The 20,814-nt window shown below is 41.1% G+C and overlaps 1 protein-coding gene across 1 annotated transcript in view; it reads right to left on the bottom strand.

Moving 5' to 3' along the window:
* NRXN3 (neurexin 3) overlaps nucleotides 1-20,814 on the bottom strand; it is an 888,791-nt gene that overhangs the window by 634,459 nt on the left and 233,518 nt on the right. The window contains exon 5 of the mRNA XM_057380707.1: nucleotides 16,478-16,861. Within this exon, the coding sequence (XP_057236690.1) occupies nucleotides 16,478-16,861 (384 nt within the window). The remainder of the gene's footprint in view (nucleotides 1-16,477; nucleotides 16,862-20,814) is intronic.

Genomic DNA, 20,814 nt, shown 5'->3' with positions numbered 1-20,814 from the left:
ATTTAGCAAATCAAGCAATTGCCGAGTGAGCAGAGCTGGCAGTGGGGCTGCAGAGGCCAGGGGCTTTAGGGACTGGTGCCCTTGCTCAGACACTTTGGGGGCACAGTGAGGGGTGGATGGCAGTGCMGCCTGAGGCCATTAGATGGCGAAGGAGGCTGCAATTGTCTCCTCACTTGTACCACCACCGCTGAACAGTTCTTGCTATGTGGTGCTTTTTTAAGGAGCAGCAGTGTGGCTCCTCCTGGGGGAGAAGAGAAAGCAGAGACGCAAATCCCAGTCGGTTTTCTGAGCAATGTCACTGCCACCAGCTGYCACTGACACTTGCTGGACAAAGTCCCAAGTTTCCACTCACATCTGCACAAGTTTGGATCAGTAAGGGCTATTTCAAAAGAAGCTTTTTCTAATTTACATGTGGAAAGGATTAGACACAGCTGTACACCACAAAGCAACCACAAAGGACTGTTTTCTAAAATAAGCGGCTAACGTACTCTGACCAAAGGGGAAAAAAGAGTAGGTCTCCTAATAGGATGGGTCTCCCAACAGGATGATTTTCCTGTCCCTAATCCCTGTTATTTGAAGTCCTCCACACGGTTTCAAAGMATTAAGATGCACTCAGGAATGTCTTTTGAACTGGCCCAGTTTCTCAGCAGAAACTGAGAAATAGGAGACAGCTCATCCACTGTCACCCTGCAAAGCCAGGACAGTGCAGGGACACAACCCACTGTCCACCATAACTGGGCTGCCCCCACTTTTTGGATGATCCAAGAACTACCTGCCACCTTCTTGTACTCATCAGACAGACCCTGACAAATTCTCAGAATATTAAACAAGTCAAAAAAAAGTAAGAGGTCAATAGTTCCTTAGGAAACTGGAAAATAATCCACAAACCTAAAATAATCTAAATCTGTAACGGAAAGAAGACTGATCTTGACATCACTTGAAACATAGATGGTAAGACTCTATAGATAAAACACCTGTTTCTCTTTGAAATTCTGCAGATAGGGAGAGACTCAAAAGGGGAAGAACTGAGGCACAAGACAGTTTTTTAAGATTTCAATTAGCCTTTTTTTTGGACTAGGATTTATTTACTGCAGAGTTAAGCATCTCTCATAGTTACAGATTCTCTATTTATATCTGCTAACTGTGCAAATTTCCTGGTTCTCTGATTCCACACCAGCTGCTGGGCACAGCTGTGCTCCAACAAAGGCACCAAAACCAGCAGGATTGCTGTGGGACTGTCATATTTCCCTAATTTCATCTGCATCTGGAAGAGGAAATCACAGTGCTTTTCTCACCCAATCCTGACACAGCTCAACAGAACACCACCAGTGCAATTTAAAAAAAAAAAGAAAAAGAAAAAAAAACCTCAGTGATAGATTGTCCATGTGAGAAGCTCCCAAGCTTCCACAGCTTTTAAATGTTGCATTAAAACTTCCTGCACAACATATGAAGAAGACAGGAATCCAAGTGAACAGTCACCTGCAAAACTTTCAGAGCAATTAGACACGGGGAGAGATCAAGGCATAGAGCTGCAAGCAAATTTCATGTTTCTGAGGGCATCAAGCTCAAGGAAAGATCAAGCCTGCACCCAACAGAGGGATCTGGCACATTCCCCTCCTGGCATGCACTACTGGCTGCCTGAAGCCTGTCCCTGCTTCCCCCCACCCACCAGCTCTCCCAAACACATCATTTCTTAATGGACACTTCACACCCTGAGCACCTTATTTAGATATCTGGATTTTACTCTAAGAGCTAATGGGCCCCTAAGCACTACAGGGGGAAGGTTGGGGTTTGTCAGGATTTACTGCTTTTATTCATTAAAACCTAATTGATTTGCCAAAGGTCAACCAAAGTCCATGACAGAGYGGGACTAAATGCAAGTGAACTAAATGGTTTTGGTTTTGTTGTTGTTTTGGGGGTTTATGCAGATGAACAATATTTGGAATGACAGCTTGTCAGTCAGAAAAGCCTCTGTCCTCCATCTGCCACAAAGATGAATGGCTAGCAGCATAATTGCTGCTTCTGTTCATGCACTGGATGGAGAAATGTAGGCTCTCCTTACAAGAAACCTGGTAACAACACACGTTCCTCTTCTCCGTGCTTCTCTTTCTCATATGCRTCTGTAAATGCCTCTTCTAACTGAGATTTGAGTTTCGAATCTGAAGTTTCTTCAGCAACAACTTTTCCTTACAGTGCATTTGACAAAACCTTCTCTAACAAGTCTTTTCTCATCTGCTACTGTAACACATACCACATAATAGTGTTTCTAATTTGCCTAAACATGGAGTTTRTTCCACAATTCTTTGAGATCCAGCAAAGAAGCTGAGGTTTCAAAAYGTTGTTATTTTTATGCCATTAACCRTTCTACCCTTCCAAATTCAGCATGAGTTACTGTAACAAGTCATTACAATAAGAATCAAACTAAACTTACTTGGGTAATCAGCAYCTTGCATGTCATATAAATTTATTCAAGTACTCACTAATTAGGAAAACACATCCAGTCATTAACAGGATTTAAAAAGGAAAACAGGTCTTTTGAAGTTGGAGGCATTCCCAGGTTATCATTCTGAGGCATACATTTCACAGATCCACACAGGCTAGAAGCAGGAGAGCTGGCTAGATCATGGAGCTCCCTTCCCCTCGTGTCCTCCTACAAAGCACATTTCATTAAAGTGTAGAGCAGCATGACTTTGCTTTGCCATTTCAGCCACCCTAATTTTCAGTGTCTAACAGATGGGATTCCCACCCTTTTCTTTGATTCCTGCTATAGCAAAATAAAGCAAAGACAAACCCACCTCATTGTTGCAATGGTATGATATTCACAATTTTTCTTACTTAATTTAACCCAATATTCCATAATAAGTGTCCTGTGAGCTTCCTTAAATCATTCCCCTTCCTTGGGGAAGGCACTCCTCCCTTCAGAGCTGATTTGTCATCCTCTCCTCAAGTTATCATTTTACCAAGCAATATGTAGTGGACTCCTCTAATCTTTCTCCACAATTCCTTCCTTCAGCCCCCTGATTATAGTTCAACTTATTTTGCCGATTTTCTTCATATTGTTGGATTTCAGTCTAAGCTACTCAACAGTGCTTTCTTTACCATTTTATACTYGTATTTCTTGAATATACATTTGTASTTGTGCRACTAGGAATACTTCTAACTAGCACAGGGGTTGCTGAGTACTCAATGGCACTTCATTAGTACACAATGTAAGTGGTGAGGAGTTGATATTCAGGTTTTATTATCTTGGCAAAGGTCAATGGGTAAAACTATTTAAGGCTCCTTTTTTGTGTGCTCTGTAAATCTCRTATCACTATTGAGTTAAATACATCCAGCCAATCGCTGACACACCATACAAAATTTCATCATTTGTTTAGTGCTTTATAAAGGGCAATGAATAATTTTACCTTTTCAGTGCCAAAGGAACAAGACAGTTTTTTTCCCCTTGAGTGGCTCAAGTACTACAGTATTTTATCTATAAAAGGTTGCTTGTGTACCTCAAAAAAAACCAAAGCACTGTGTCTCAACWATCACAGAAGGATTGCGGTGTAGGTGTAGAAAAGTAGCACAAGACAGAAAGTCACTGCTATTTCAAAAGAAAATCTCTGCCCTTTAAGGATTTTAATACCTACTGTGGGTCTAGGCAATGTTGATCTTCTGGGGATATGAACTCAAATTATTAGCACACAACACCAAGAGCTGCTCCTGTTTCTCTACTGATGAAGAATAAAATACTCTGAGCCAAGTAGCAATAAAAGGAAAATGAGTTAGATAACACAACAATAAGTATCATTCATTAGGTTAGGTTTTCATGGCAGGATGTCCATCAAATCTAACAAAAACTATGAAACAAAAGGTCAAGTATCAGCCAAAAATACACATTTTGCTGGTCTTCAGTTTTTCTCATCCTAGAATCTGAAGCTCATAGTGATTCATGAATTTTTCCACATGGCAACTCTTTTATGGTTTTGGAAAGTCTCAAGCATCTTGCTTTTTGTGGAGATTTTTGCATCTGGGGAAGATAAGGGACAGAAAAATGAACTTGTCTGCAGTAATAAAWGGCAGAAATGGAATCCTATGGCACAGCTCCATGATACACTTTTGTGAAGCACCGAATTAGTGGTGTCCCTTATATGTCAAGGCTTGTCTTATGAGAAGCCCTGATCAGACTTCCTCACTAGCCTGGCAGTGATGCTGCATTGACATGACACAATTCACTGCTCATCCACAGGTACAGCCACAGTAGCAGTCAGCAGATGGTCTGGCAAAGCAAACAGGTCTGTACAGTGTAGCACAGGATGCTCTGTGCCCAATTCACTGCAGCAYACCTGGGCAGCACCTCCAAGGCAGCTTTGCAAAGATTTCCAAGCAACAGCGTTCACTGTGCTTTGACTGTGGTCCAGGGGAAATCACTGTGTCTGTTATCTCTCATTGTCCCATAACATTTTCTTAACCTTTATTATTCCTTAAGTTAAGGCTCATACAACTTCAGTTTGCTTTATAAGCACATCTACTAATTTCCTCCATGTATTAATTATTTGGAGACCCCTGGATGCTGATCAGACATAGGGAATGATGGCTGAGTGAGCCATGCTGGGTAAGAGAGAGGCTGACCCATAGGGAGCTGGATGGCAATCAGCTTTTTATTACTCCTGAAAGGCCAAAGTGATTCATGGGTGCTCTTCTGAGTGGAAAATGGGAAAGGAAGAGAAGATGAAGGAACTCTGGTTCTGATTTAAATTATCTCTATCCTATCACAGTATATAAGTATTTATCTCTAGGAACTGCTAACCAAATATCCCAGGACTATATTAACATGTCTGCAGAGATTTGCAAGTATTATTTTAGGGACATCAGATAGCTTTTTCAAGGTGGAAAGAGTAGCTTAGTGATCTACAAATTTAACTACTAAATTAGGTGATATCTTAGATTCAGACATTTAAATCGCAGTAAATGAAACCCTCTCAGAGTGAGGGTCTGTGGCTAATTACTTTTGTAATCTTGAATTTTACTGTAGGTGCCTTGATAGTTTTATATCACAGTTTCCCAAAATACAAAATTATGATGATATCAATCTCCTTTTGGAAATACTCTACATATGGGGAAAAAATGGCACTTGTTTGTATAGGGTTATCAGTTTGCACCCATATAAATAGTTTAATGTGGATTTATTTAGCATATTCTGATAGCCCAAAGACAGGTGGAGATGTCAACAACTTCCTGGCCTTCTTCCAGCTATGGCCTCGTCTGTTCATTWTAAGTTTGAAGGGTCCCCCTTGAGTTACCTGTGTGCAAGAGTACAAAAATTCACCCAAGCCTCCATCTCTGGTTTCTACAGAGAGAGGGGTAAAACTGTGAGCTCTGGCAGGCCCCACAATACTATGGCAGAGAACTGCCTAAAGTCCATTGCCAGCCCAAGTTTCAGAGGGGTTACAGTTCACTGCCGGAACAGAAAACATCTCATGAACAAGTCTAACGCCAGGACCCCCACTCCTGGCTGTATCTGAGTGCTCTTCCTTCCTGCCCTGAAACTCTCCTAGATATCCTTCACCAGGAAACTGCTCAAGAGTGTAACCCAGAATCAATGCTGAAGCAGGAAAAAACATAACACATGGTTACCTGCAGGCACCCAAACAGATGCTGAATTACAGTTCTTGACATGCACAACCTCTTCAGTGCCTGACAGGATACTGCCTTGCAAGGGATCAACATGGGGAAAGAAAGCTATGGGCACCACCCAGTTAAACAGGATTTTCCTGATCAACAGTTTGATGAGCACACTGATCAAGCACCACTCCATAATCTGAGTGAAATGGTGTCTAGGAAAACCAACTCACAGCAAAAGGGACAAGGCAGCTGTTTCAAAGCTGCTTCTCCTGGAAGATTTACTGACTGAGCCTTGGCTGGTGGCACAGACTAGGGTAGGAACTGTAAGCAATACACACATAGACTCTCAAAGAAAGGTGAATGATCTGCATTTTAATTTTTACAGCTTCTAGAAAAAACAACAGTGTAAAAGAGAATAGATGGGCTCAGCAAATCGTCACCAGCCAGGAGGAAAAGACAAAGAAAAAAGAAATCACAGCAGTGTAAATCAGCTAGGGCAGAAATGGCTAAATGGGGATGCTGATTGCTAATCTACATCCTGTCACTCTGACTTTATAAGCAGGTGAGCTCAAGAGGCCATGTGTGCAAAAGCAGCCCCATGAAATCACTGTTTTTCCAAATCTCATCTGTATTCACAGTGGACSAGGTTTTCACTTTATGGCTGCAATGTTCCTGTTTCTTCTGCAGGTCCATTAGCACTATGCACATTGCACAGTCAATATCAATTCCAGCCGACACTTTTCTGCCTTTTTTATTTGGACACAAGTCCTTCTGTCTGCTGGATTCATTACTCTTTGACATGGCTATTTGTAGTCTCCCTTTATGTTTTGATTATTTTTTAAATCTGCCCAAGTGCCTCTGACTTTAAACACAAAAATTAAAAGATAAAGTGAAAACAAAATGAGGCATTTAAAAAATGTCATGATAAATCACTTCTGTTTCTCTTTAATCATTTTTGTTTTCCACAATTACTTTACCAGAAAAGATTGCAGGCTGTAAAAYGACCCCAAAAGAAGGATACCAACCTTTTGTTTGACAAAGCTCTATTAATTCCTTTCCTTGTCCCCTTTCCCCACATCCCAAGAAATCTTCCAGGACATTCCTTGCTCTTCTGCACCAGACAGGAAAGTGACATTTGATCAAACTGGAAGGTGGCAGAAGGAGTCTGGCAGGCTTAGGGGGATGGCATACCATGACTTGAACAAGACACAGAACCATGATGCTTCCTCGTGAAAGGGAGAGCAACAGACTGCGACAGGACTCAATGTCCATCCTGCTGGATCCTGACTGTCACCTCCTTCACCAAGGTGACCAAAGGCAGCTCCTTCTCACCACAGTGGTGCTTCCAGCATCAGACTGGGACTGGTGAACAGTGAACTGCCAATTATTACCTGTGCCTTACTTTATCCACACCCTCAGAAGAACAACTCCATGTTTAACACAAAGAAAAGATGGAATTATTAAAAACACAGCTTTGAGGCAAGCACCTCGGATGCAGTGCTAAATCACTGCAGTGACACCTGACAGAGAGAGAAAGGCTAAAATTCAGCACTGGTCAGTCCTCCAAGAGGATAGAAATATTAAATGCGAATGCAAAATAAGGAAATGTGCACAAATTGGACATGAGAGCTGACCAGCAGAAATGGGGTMGCAGTGATTTTTGGGATTTGCATCAAAAAAGCCACATAGCAACAGAAGAAGATGTGGTAATAAAATGGTAAAACCCTGGATGGTTTGGGGTACCCTGGACTGGGCAGTGAACCATTAGGCTTCCACCTCTAGGAACCAGAACCTGCACACCAAGATTAACATAGGGACTCCAGATACTTTGAAATTTCTTAGTATGCCAAAAGCCTTTCATTTGACCTATTTTTTTCTCTTCAGTCACAAACATTCTCAACAGAGAGATTAAAAAACAGTAACAGAACTATAAAATATTTGAGATGGTTTCTGTATTCTTGCTTCCTTCCCACTATTTAGCAAGAACATGCCTTTTGCCACTCACTTGTTCAGGGGGAGATTTTGTCCTCATGTGGCAGATAAAACATGCAGCACAAACTCCATTTTCTGCTGCTGAGTTCAAACCCCCCTGCTCTGCTCCCTGGGCTGGGTGCACCAAGCTGCCTCATGGCTCTCTGTTTTGAGCAGTTTCACTCACAAAAGAGAAGAAATCAGAGCTGTAGAAGAAGCTTTCACCATTTCACCATTCTACTTGGTAGCTCTACCAAACACCAGACAAGGCAGAAACACTGACCTATTTTCTAAACTCTAATGCAAATACTACTTCAAGAGATGACTAAGGTATATAAAGGAGAGATATTCTATATATTTCTCATTCTAAGTACAAGTCTAGGGCTCCCAGAGCTGTCAATCGAACATGCTTTTCAACTGAGGGCTGAATTGTCATTTTCCATTTTAATCATTTAATGAAAGGTAGTGGATAAAAAAATCCCTATTTAAAATACCATATTTTTCCTTTCTCAGCAGTTTGAAATGGGGCCTGTGGGTATTGGGGCAGTCAGACAACTAATTCCACATGACTCCATTTGAATCCTAAACTCTGGTGCTTTGATATGGCTTCCAACAGTAATCTCCTTCAACCTTCCCTGTCCTTTCGCTCCCTTTAGCAGTATCACAACGTGAAGAATTACATTACCTCCTTGACTGGAAATGGAAAAATGCTGTTGATTATAAAAACACAAGATTAGTGTGGTAGGTAACCACCCCTACCCAAAAGGTCCAAGCTGACCACAAGAGGACCTTGCCTTAAGAGGCAGAACTTGAGAAATCAAAAGCTGACGGACATAAATAAAGGAAGCATCGTGAGACCAACAGCACTTACTATGAAGCTGCTTTTCTTGTACATCCTCCATGTTGCTGTGTCCCTTCAGTGAAAAGAATTTTGCCTTAATGGGATGGATATCTCCTGGGTTTTATGTTTTATCTATTCACCTRCTCACCATCTATAATCACTACAAAGCAGGAAGTCACCCTGAAACTCATATTAAGATTTGATTTATCAGGATACAGTTTTCTTCTTCATGGTATCTCCTAATTTAAATGTCCTTGTTCTCAATTATTCAGAAAAAAAAAAAAAAAAAGAGGTTGCTAGTAAGACATAAAATAAACATGATGAATATTATCTTTCCTTTACACATTCTCAGACCCTTTAGCAGGGAGCGTGAGAAGGGTTTCCCTCTGCAGAGCCACCTTGGAGTCTGGTCCCCAATGGCAGTGGATTCCCCAGGACCACCCTGGGCAATAACTGCATATGAGATGAGACAGACAAACCAAACAGATGGGGTGAGCCAATCCACCACCAAATAAGATCTTTCTATGCTTGTGGTGATGGCTGTGCTTTTGCATATCCTTTCCATATCACATAATAGCCTCATCCAATCAATCAAAGTGTCCAAGGGACAACTGCCTATCTCCACATGCAGAAAGAGTCAATTAAGAGAGCACCATGAATGCCAAGTCTTTCCTCTCCCCCTGAGATGAATAGGGGAAAAGAAATGAGACAGAAAATGCACTGTGCCAATGCCTGCTTTTCAGCTTGATGGCTTTGACTGGGCAAAGCGGGGAGATAGAGAAAGCTAATTTCACAGATAACATCTCCAAGGTCTATATAGTAATTTTAAATATTGGAAATAATTTTTCATGACAAATGAATCTACTTCATCCTGGCCTCTTCTATCAAGAYATTCCCTTTAATTGTAGGGACAATTGGCAGTCTCAGCAGAAACACAAACTAGTCTGGTTGGAGGGTATGGAAAGGAAGTGGGGTATGAAGCCATTGGGAMTCAGATCTTTTCTGCTTTTTGTACTGCCAGACCTATGATAGGGCTGAGTGTGCACAAGAAATTGGGAGGAGACCCAGCCAGGACAGGTGACACCTGTCCTGACCAAAAGAATATCCCAGAACATAGGGCATCAATCTCAGTATATAAAGTGGGTGGAAGGAAAAGCAAGGGGGAGACATTTCGAGTGATGGTGTTTACCTTCCCAAGTCACTGTCAGGTGTGATGGAGCCCTGCTCTACTGGAGATGGATGAACACTTTCCTGCCATGGGAAGTGGYGAATGAATTCCTTGTTTTTCTTTGCTTGTATTCACGGCTTTTGCTTTCCCCATTAAACTCTTTATCTCAACCCACAAGTTATCTCGTTTTTAGCCTTCTGATTCTCTCCCTGATCCTGCTGGTGGAGGAGTGAGCAAGTGGCTGCTTGGGGCTCGGCTGCTGGCTTGGGTTAAACCATGACACCGTGATATTCAGGCAAAACTGACCTGCTGTGACAAGCTGTCCTTCAATCTGAGAGTTATCTGAACAGTATTTTGTGCTTTGTCTCATAGATGGGGTGTATTTTGTGGCTTATGTTAAGGAGAAACCATCGTTCTGAACTGTCATTTATAAACCAGGAGATAAAAAAAAAATCACGATAATATTGGCCCTGTAGAAGAGGCCTAGACAAAGTGTAAGRTTCTAAGAGCATTAATCAATTGGTCTTACTACCCTTCAACATCTTTTTTAGTTTTGTTCTAGTGTTCTTTACAGGAATTGACGATACCCAAAATCTTACCGTTTTGAGTAATCATATTTCTTGAACTGGGAGGACCTTATGAAAGMTATACTCAGCAATAAGCAGCCAGAAATACAGAAGTTTAGAGAAAGACAGCAGAAATTTTCTTCTGTGCCATCAGCTAACATAGATGGGATAAAGAGACCTAGAGCACTAATGAGTTCACATGCAGCACAGAAGTCAGGAGTGACCTTAAATATCAAGAGCATATGATGATGGAATCAGGATGAAGAAACAGGAGGAACACATGGAKAAAAATATCACACTCATAACATTATATGATACAGGAGAGACAATCAGTTGGTTTTTATATGGCCTCAGATTTTCCAGCTGCTCGGCAGATGCTGCTGGAGATTGTCATATCAATGAGACTCTTCAAAGTTAAAGTTCAACAGCATAAAAACCATGAAATGGTCTTTTCCCAAGCAGATGTAAACACCCTGACTGCAGAATTAACTGCACACTCTTCTGTACTGAGGATATCACAAAGGCAACAAATGCAGTTACTTGTCCTGGAAAGCACATATATTCAGAGTGGCTTTTGACTGCATATATATATATATATATATATATATATATATCTATGGATAAAAAAGTTATAATGATTGGTAAGGATCACAATCTAAATCCACAGAAGTGACAGACATTAAATTGTTCCTTAATATTGTTTCTCTTTCCTTACAAGCCCAACTTAGCTGCACTGTCCTTATGGAGCTAGCACAACATCYAATGACTATCTTGGGAATTGTTTGAATGTTAGAACAGAAGTTACCCCAGAGAAAGGAAAGAATAAAAAGATGGAGGATGCATAAAAACCTAATAAGTAGAACAATCTAGCACCTATGCAACAAACAGGAGAAATACAAGAGAGCTAATCACATAAAGCCCAGGCCTGTGTTTCTTGAGCAGGACTCTGAACAACACCTTCCACAGCAGTAGCCATCTGGGCMAGCCATAAAGGGATCAGCCACAAGTGCTATGAATGGATTGATGGCAACTGAGAAAATTAACTTCTCATACAAATGCCCTCAGCAAAGTTAACATTCTTCAGATCACATCTAATGGAGATTTTTTCCATAAAATTCGTGAGGAACAAATTGAAATGGGTGTGAAGGGATAGTACGAAATTTTTAGCTAAATTTAGATGCAATATTTTTTTTCTGTAGTTTGGAGATAATTTGGGAAATTGTACAATAGGGACTTATGTGGTACCAGTAAGTCAGTGAATAGATGAGGTCTAGAACAGACCTATTYTCTAAAATCTTTTACCTTATATCAGGAAATCATAAGAATTATTCTAATATTTTGATTTTCTTAATCMTTTGACAATTCAAGATTTAGCAAGGATTAAAAGCATTAAAAACAATGCAGCAAAGACTTTTCTCCTAGTGTGTCCATCACTCCTAGGAGCCATCAGTCCTAGAGGAAAATCTATTTTCAGCAGCTATCTAGTAATTCMCTGCATATTCAGATGGTCTGGACAGTCAAAAAAGCATCAACACTTTTGAGTTACTTTAAACAAACCTTCAAAGGCGTGATTATCATCAAACACCTTCACTAAAATAATAAAGAAATCTATGCTGCTACCTGTGCTTGAGACAGCAAAGTATGCAGCCCTTATCCTGTGTAGYAAATGGTTTTGTAGCATTTCTTATTACCAGTAATTTTACAGCATCTCCCTTATTGCATACATAATGGAGAGAGGTGTATTGTCATTAAACTGTTCTTAGTAAACACTGCTGCAAAGATTCTTGGAAGATAATAAAATGTGTAGCCCTATGCTCAACATCAGCATGGTTACCAGCAGATGTGGCGCTGCTCACAGAGAGTTTACTGCAAAATACAGARAAAGCCTGGTTTGGTCTGGGTGTTAATTGTCCATCTGTGAGGAAACCCAAACAGGAACAAACACTGGTTCCAACCCTTGGGAGAACTGGAATGGGATATTTGTGTTTTGCTACAATACTGGATGGAGCAAAGAAAATGGTTGGAACAAGCCTCCCCCCCCTCCTTTAGCTGGGAAGACTTAGGCTGTGTCCAGTTCTGAGTAATTAACTTCTACAGCTTAAAATCTAAACCTCAATATCTTTTATTTCAGTCTTAAATGATCAGAAGTCTTATTCCAACCTGCATGTTACAATATTAGTTACCTCTTACTAACAAAAAAAAAAAGAAAATCTAACTGCAGTCAAATCATTCAAGTAGGAGAAAATACTGAAAAGTGAGTGATCAACAACATTTGACTTTCATTGGCCCAAAATGATCAGTTTGCGTTGTCTTTTGCTTTGTGTCCTTCCTGGGCTCATGTCCTCTGCAGCCCCTCTCACAGCCCCTCTCACAGTTTCAGTAGAAGGAAAGCATGCAGAGCTCTCAGGATCTACAGAACAGACCTCATGCATCTTTTTGACCTCAGGGCATTTTCTCTGCAGCTACAGAAAACAGCTAATTTGAATACTACATACATTCCCCTCCTCCTGCCTAGCTAATGCCAGGGCTTTGGGGTCCTTTTCAGAAAAGGCCAGGGTTGTGAGGAGGTACTCTGCAATCACAGGAAAGTACTACATCATCCTCCACGAGCCCGATACCAGCTCCTACCTCTAACATCTTAAGTGCAATTAACAGGGGGTTGCAGTGGCCTGATGTTACAACTGCTGTCAAATACTAAAAAATTACGATTATTACAATTACTTGWCAAATACAAAAAATTTCTTTGCTTTACTATATTTTCAACACAGTCACACTGAGTTAGACTGCTTAGTAGAGAACCATCATGGAAAGATGGCAGAGAATAAGCAAGGATTTAAGAAAATAAGTAACMACGTGTTACCTGGTAATCACAGTCTCTGGTGGAAGGTGTGAGCTGGGGACCATATCAAGCTAATTGCCAGCATTTGCTGCTGCCTTTGCTTAGACTCACAGCCTGGCACTGAGCACTTCTGGCCCACAAAAACACAATCTGTTCTTATCCATGTCTCACCTCCTCTCTTCTATGAAACRCAGTTAGCCAAGAAGAAATTACATTACTATCAGAAACTATGACACWTTGAGACTGCTAACACCTTTGTCTGCTTACATCGCTGCCAATACTAAAATAATGAATAGATACTGGAATTGCAAGAATGAATTTGAGGCCTTGGGAGCAGTTCTCTGCTCTGTGCCCTGTCAAACTCCATATACAGCAAGGTTTCTCTATCTGCACAAAAGTACTGYCTGAACAGGCCTTTTTAGTCCCTTTTAAATGTATAATAGCCTTCATATGGCAMAGTATAAAATGTATTAGAAATAAAGCATTATAAATGTAGAAATTCTRTTCTGGAAGGTGGGAGATAGACTGTATCATCAACAACAAATTGCTCACCTGCTTCTCTTCCTAGAGTTGTATGTAATTTCTATTTTTAGTACTTTAACTAAATGYTAAGTATGTGCTTTGCTTTGTGATAAAGAGTGATTTTTTCTGAGAGTCATCAAGCACAGGAGATTCTTCATTCTAGGCTCCCCTGCCCCTTCACCCTTTATCATACATCTTGGACTGCAGGAGTTACACTCCTCTTCTCKCAGGACAGAAGTGTAATAAGAAAAGTGAGAGGTGGCAGACTGGAAAAGTGGATCAGTAGCTGTCCCATTTCAGAAGATCTAGACTGCTCCTTCCTCATTCCTCCCCTTACACACCAGCCTGGCTGCCCCCAGTCCTGCGGCAGCACCGCTGTGGCACGGCAGCATCTCTCACTCTGATTCCCTTCCCAGCCTCCAGCTCAACCTTTCTCCTTYCAACAGCATTAGGATCACAGACCAGATGCAATCAGGACTTGCATGAACCCTTGTGTGTCAGAATAGGAGAATGAAAAGCATCACTGGTAGCCTGAAATGCTTTTGTTCATGGAGGCAAATGTAGTTGTCTGACATGAAGTATTTATATCAGAGCAGTATGATGCTGCTGTATAACAACACATAAATGTTCTGGAGTCAAATGTACTTCAATTCGTACYACTTTTTCACATATCCAGTCTCAAATATTTATTCCCTGTGAGCTCCTTCTCACATTGCCAAGGAACATCAGGCAGTATAGCTGTGTTTTGCTATAGTAAAAAAAATAATCCCAGGATAGCTGGGACTAAACCAGCAATGGTCTGTAGTTTCTAGTTACAGACSAAATCTCAGGATTAGAAACTCTGCATACATCTTTTATGCTGTCCTGAACTGTTTCATCACGGTTTTGCTAACCTTAAATACWCTCTGATTCTAAAACATACTTATTATGACCTTAAGTTTCCATACTAGACATTAATTTATAAATGTATCTTCCTTATTCAGACTGTTGCCCACTAGAGCACAGCAAAGTTATGGATCTCAGACCTGACCTGATATTAATTTCTCCCAAATTAAAATGCTTACATGCCTCTAACCTACTGATTTCTTTTCACTGGCAATAARTGTAGTAAAAGCTAACAGCATAAATGTCTAAAGGTACATGACATGAACCCTGTTCTTTATGCCACTGTTAGCTTTGGATTCAGTTCTGAAAGCCATGTCTAGGACATAGACATGAGACAGTCCAGAAAGTCCTGAATCACAGAGCTGGTCACTCCTAATACTAAATAAAGACCAAGGGCAAACATGCATGCAATTTCGTGGAGGAACAATGCATTTATGGTAGCGCTTCCTTTTATCATGTTTATATAAAAGCTAGTCACACAACAACTGGCCAAAACAAGTCCCAAGTCTGTGGCTAAAAAAACCTCTATCTGATGTTTACCAGAATTTTCAAATCCCACGTAGTCTGTAAGAGCGATCTGCAGAGCAGACACTGGCACAGCCAATGCCCATGAATCTTACATTTTCACCCATGTTCCCCCAGCACGGATGGCAGTGTTGATGCTTCAGCTGGTTTAAAACTCACTGACAATTAACTACTATTGCTGCTTGGGGCAGCATGCAATGAATTACTGGCTGTGAGCAGCTTTATGAACAATCAGAGATATTGTGCTGTAAAACCTAAAAAATCCCATCCAGCCTATAGGAAGAATTTTGGTCATTAACAAAAACTTCCTGCAAGGAAGAAAATCCCCTGTAGAGTGAATGAATTACAAATCTAAATTCTGCCTAATATTTTATGCATTATACCTAAATTTCATGTTCTTCCTCATAAGGGGCATTGCTACTACGATCAATATTAAAAAATGCATAAGGGGGACACTAAGTGGGAAAGAAGCTGCTCAAATATAGCAGAAGCTCAAAAATACTTGAATTTCCAATTCTAAGACACATGCTATAACCATGGTGCCAAGTGAGGAGATATAAAGAAGGGACTAAAAGCCCTAAGATTCTCCTAATGGTTTGCAGTAGATTCTTGGGTGCACTGGGAATGCAGTTTAGCCCAAATGTAGTGCTAATGGCCAAATATTAACAGAAAGACTGGTTTAAATAAAAAAAAAAACACCCTTTAGGAAGATGGAGGATTTTTTTGTAACTGATCCTAGACCCATCTTTTTTTATGTAAAACTCCTCACCTACCTCATTCTGATGGTGGCACCAGCACAATAAGGATAATGACAATTAATGGAACCATCTATGTGCTTGAGAAATGCACAGTTTAAATATATTCCATTAGTAAATTCCTTTCCATGTCATCTATAACACAYAGAAAATTTGTCTGCCCACCAGCATCACTTGGGCCTCCTATCTCCAATCACATGTCTTTAAATCACACTTCAGGATGATTACAAATAAGCTGTAGAAAATYTCCCATCAATCTCCTACAGATCTGCCTTATCAGAGGTGGACTTGGAGACATGTTGCTTTTAACACTATTCCATTAGCTGGTTTTACTCATAAACAGTCATCAAGGAAATTCTACTACACAAAAAAAAAGAGGAAGCCTGGGTAGAACTGGGATTCATCATCTGTCCCACACAAGAAAATTCTCCATAACTAAAGCTTGTACTTGGTACAGTTTCCAGTAATGTGATGGAGACTTCTCACATGCAGCTGAATTTTCTCACATTTTCTACCCCAGGAGACAAACCATACTCAGCCAAAACACTCTGGACTCTGAAGACAAGATTTTCAGAAGGCTTAGGGAGTGAAGTGCCACGTAAGTTATGAAATGAGGGTGGAAAAGACTGGACGGAAACAATCAGAGAAGAAAGTTTACCTAGTGTAAACTGGAACTGGAACTTAGCATTGGGAAGACCAACAAGGCCAGGGCAGAATCTCATGGGAGCACTGGATTTTGTTCCCGTTCTCTTGCACACCTTGAGCTGTGTGCAGCTGAAGTCACAACACACATCTTACCTCGCTCACAGGTTCTACCCCAGTAGCCGGTGCCAGTGCAGTCACAAATGAAGCGGTTCCAGCCGTCCTTGCAGACTGCGTTGTTCTTACACGGGTAGCTGTCACATTGCTTGGTGCTGAGGCGGGAGCAGGAGGATTTGACCCCGGCAGCGTTCTGCGCCTCTGCCAGCTGCCGGATGTTCTTGCTCCGTCCATCRATGAACAAGTCTCGGATGCAGCCGACGTAGCCGTAGTTCAGCATGGCCGTCCAGAGCTCTGTGGGAAGGATCAGTCCTGCCCGGTTCTCTGGCAGCCCACCGAGGTACATGTCACCTTCCAGATCGAGGATCTCGCTCTCCCCGCTCGCAGTGAATGGGGTGCGTCTGCTGTTCACTGATATGGTACCTAAACGAGCAAGATAAGGAGAYATCAATAGTTTCAAGTCTCAGTTTAGTTCACTTTTTTCCAATAACTGAGTCAGGTTTAAGGTTCAGCAGAGGAGAGTGAAGATTCTTCCCTACCCAAATGGAATTCTACTAATGTCTCTCACACTGTTCCCTCTCCTTTCGAACCACAGGTCCTAAATACTTCCATGAAGTGACTGATCATCTTATGTCTCTATCCCAAATTGCATTATAAAGTCAGAAGCATAACGATACAATGGCTAAATAATAACATGTAACATCTGAACATTATTCAATGTTATTCATCCAGCAAAGCAAACTCTTATTGAGAACACACAGGACTTTCATGGCATCAGGACTAGAGAGAAAAAAAAGAGAAGCAAAAGCATATTAATTCACACTATATAGTTCCTTCAGAGAACACTTCATCAGTACCTCCAAACCTGGACCTGGGTGATGGGCCAACAAAGACATGTCTGCAGGTGACACAGAGAGAATGGTTGATGCATTACAGGAAGAAMTGGGTTACCATTTAGGGAAACCTTTACAAGGTGGAGCAAAGGACTGATAGCAATGTTTGATGTAAATCAAAATCAATAAATACGAAGTCCTACACCTGGGTTAGAAAAGCCTCACRCATAAGTACAGGCTAGCAACCAACTGGTTAAGGAACAACTCTGCAGAAAAGGACCTGGAGATATGGCAGACAACTTGAACATGAATGATCACTGTGAAATTGGAGTGGCAAGAGACTGATCACAAGCTACAGTAAGGTGTCCTGGTTCCAGCCAGGACAGAGTTAATTCTTTGCAGTAGCTGGGAGAGGCATGGCCAGGACCCAGAGGTTGTTATACACCACCTCACATCATTGCCAAGATCAGGGAAAAGGGACTCTCCTGGTGGCAGAAGGGATTCCTTCCAGACAAGTGTGGACAGAGCTGTGGGGCAGTGTGGGTTCCGAGCCAGGAGGAGCATTTCACTACCACTGGCCCCAAGCTGGAGGGAGCAGTGAGCTGGAGTCAGTCCCAAGCCAGGGGGAGAAGGTGGGCTCAGCACCATGGTGAGCATTTTTGCAYGTGCACCACTSTCTCTTCTGTTAWTAATATTGTTGCTGTTACTGCTTCCTTATCTCATTGCTGTTTCCAATACATTCTTCTTATCTCAACTCATGATCTTTACCTTTTGTTCCTCCAATTCTCCTCTCCAGCCTGCCAGAGGAAAGAGAGGGAAGGAGAGGGGAAGCAAGAGAGCCATGTAGCTTGAAGAGTCTCAGTGGCACCACTAAATTGAAGAGTACCATTCCTAAGCCACGACATAAGGGAACCTCCAAATCTCTAGAAAAGGACACTTTTCACCACAAGAGTGACCAAACACAGAAACAAATACCTCAGAGGGTTTTACCAGACTGTAGTCATTCAAAGCTCAACTGCACATGATCCTGAAAAAAGTCTAGATTGAACCAGAACTCTCCAAAGTAAAATACTGTATGGCTTTACAAAGAAAGTTTTCTAATTTCCCTTTTATACAGGAAATTTGAGGGAGAGAGAGAGACAAACTTATCTCTGGAGAACAGCTATTATTAAAACTGTGGTAGCTTCCATATTTAATGTGGGCATACTGCACTAAGGCCATTCACATATATTTCAAGAAATTGTCCCAGCACATAAAATAATCAGAACATACRATACAGAAATATAATCAGAAAAGGAACAGAAAAGCAAAGTGACTTAGGGTCAGGAAGTGCATCCAAAGTAAAACAGGGAACATAATGCACATCTCTCACAGTCCAGAGCAGCGTACTCTTCTGAAGAGCATTCAGCAGTTTCTGTGATAGGGACATCTGCCCACTAGACACTCATCTAAAAATCAGCAATTCACTCTCCCTAGCTATAAATCATCACATCCAATTGCCTTGTCATTAAGACAGTCTGTCTTCAGATACACTATCCAAGCTTTCAGATTAATTCCACATCATTGCATTTTTATCAGACACCCCTACAATAAGTAAGGAGAGTTAATAGAGTTAGCTCTATCTRTTGTCTCTGTGAGGAAGCACAGTCATGTACATGCACCTCTTCTTCAGCTGTAATAGGTGTCTTCTTAGAGAACTGCACATGACACAGACACAAGGCATCCCATGTGTGTGATGTTCAGTAATAATTGAGGAAYAGTGTCAGAGGCAGCAGAGTCTCAGAAGCAACAGAGGCATTACAAATTAAAGGCTCAAAGAGAACCACAGTTATTTGATGAATCATTTTGTAAAAACAAGCTTCATCACCACAGGGGTTTTCTCTTTTACAAAATAAGGAAAGTGAAGATGTGGCAATMCGCATACTGTCACACAGGCAGCATGTCACAGAGCTACGGGAATATATGCAGTGCCCTTCCAGCACCTCCACTGCTATTTCTCAAAAGCAGCCTGTTGAATACATAAAACTCTAATGTTTAGAACCAAAACACTGGAGGGCTGAACTCTAGAGAGCTGCTACTATGGAGAGAACAAAGACATGTAAATGCCACAAAGGTAAAGAAACCTCCTAAAAGACAAGAAAGATTGGATACCATGAAGCATAAAACCGGGAGAAAGATGGTGAGATGATGAACAGAAATAGGCTAGATAGCAACCTAAACATTCTGAGTGTTTTGTATCCTGCAATAATTCCTGTAACGAGATGGTACTAGTGTGGATGAACAGCACTTTTTGACCAAGCTGCTGAGATGGAGAAAYTCTGTATTGATCCTAGAAAGGAGCACTCCCTTAAGCTGTCATCCTTCTTTTTTCCTCCAAATCCCATGTTTGCCACTCTGCTTGGATTAAATCCAAGTCCAGTTAGAGAAATCGGAAGCATCCAAGCACCTCCTCTGCAGTGCCTTAGGTACTTTGAGCGGGACTGAAGAACAGACAAAAACACCCCAGTCACTGTGGGCAGAACTGGCACACCAAGCAGTGCACTGACRCCACTGTAAACCAAACCCTCCGGTAAGTTTTAGTGTCTGGTCAGGTGGCAAGTCATGTATGTTTTGTAGCTGATGACSAGCTGAAAACATGGTACTGAAATGCAACAGGCTCACTGTGCCCCAGCTGGAAACTGTGACAGGTTTTGTGAACACCTGGTGGGAGCTTTCCCCAAGGACAGAGAGGTCACAGGACGTGAGGTGTCCATGTCAACACCTTCAGCTTCTGTCAGAGTARAAAGACGGAAATAGCTTTTTGTTGGCTCTGGCAGCCAACACAGACCAAAGCACACACAAGGCCTAAGGGGACTAGAAATGCCAGAGGTTATCTGAGCATGACTGCCGAGCTTCCCTGCCTTAGTGCACTGCAGTASTGAATATTAGGATTTTTAGGCTATTTTATTGAGATCAGCAAAACCTGAAGTTTTGGACTGTTAGAGAAATGTGAAAAAGAAGGGGAGAGATGACACCTAATAAAGGCCTGGGTGCTTTAGTAAGGAGAATCAGAACCTCTAGGTCACTAGCTCATTAAACTGAAATGGCTTGCTTAAGCCTCCATTAAGTAAACTCATTATTTCAGTTTCTAAATGATAGGCATCCATATTGAGGGGGAAAAAAATCTTCAAGGTAACCATTCTCCAGWCCTCATGTGGGAGAAAAGTCAAGGACTAAAAAAGAAGAGATCTTAAACTCCTTTCTCATATTTATTTAAAATGTCACTGGATAAGAGTGACTGATGCTCACTAAAGGTATGATGTGAAGAAATCAATGCCAGTATCCCAGTTTTCTCAGGACACAAGACATCAGTCATTAGGATCATTAACCAAGTATTCATTGTGAGCAGAGAACACAAACAATAAAAATTTAAAAAAAAACAAAAACAAAAACAAAACAATAAAAAAAAAAACAAAAAAAAAAAAAAAAAAACCACCAAAAAAAAAACACAAAAAAAAAAAAAAAAAAAAAAAAAAAAAAAAAACAAAAAAACAAAAAAAAAAC

This window comes from Malurus melanocephalus, unplaced genomic scaffold (genome assembly GCF_030028575.1).
Source record: "Malurus melanocephalus ecotype Western Australia unplaced genomic scaffold, MMel_1.1 scaffold_0, whole genome shotgun sequence".
Classification (NCBI taxonomy): Eukaryota; Metazoa; Chordata; class Aves; order Passeriformes; family Maluridae; genus Malurus; species Malurus melanocephalus.
This window is presented reverse-complemented; position numbering and strand designations above follow the sequence as displayed.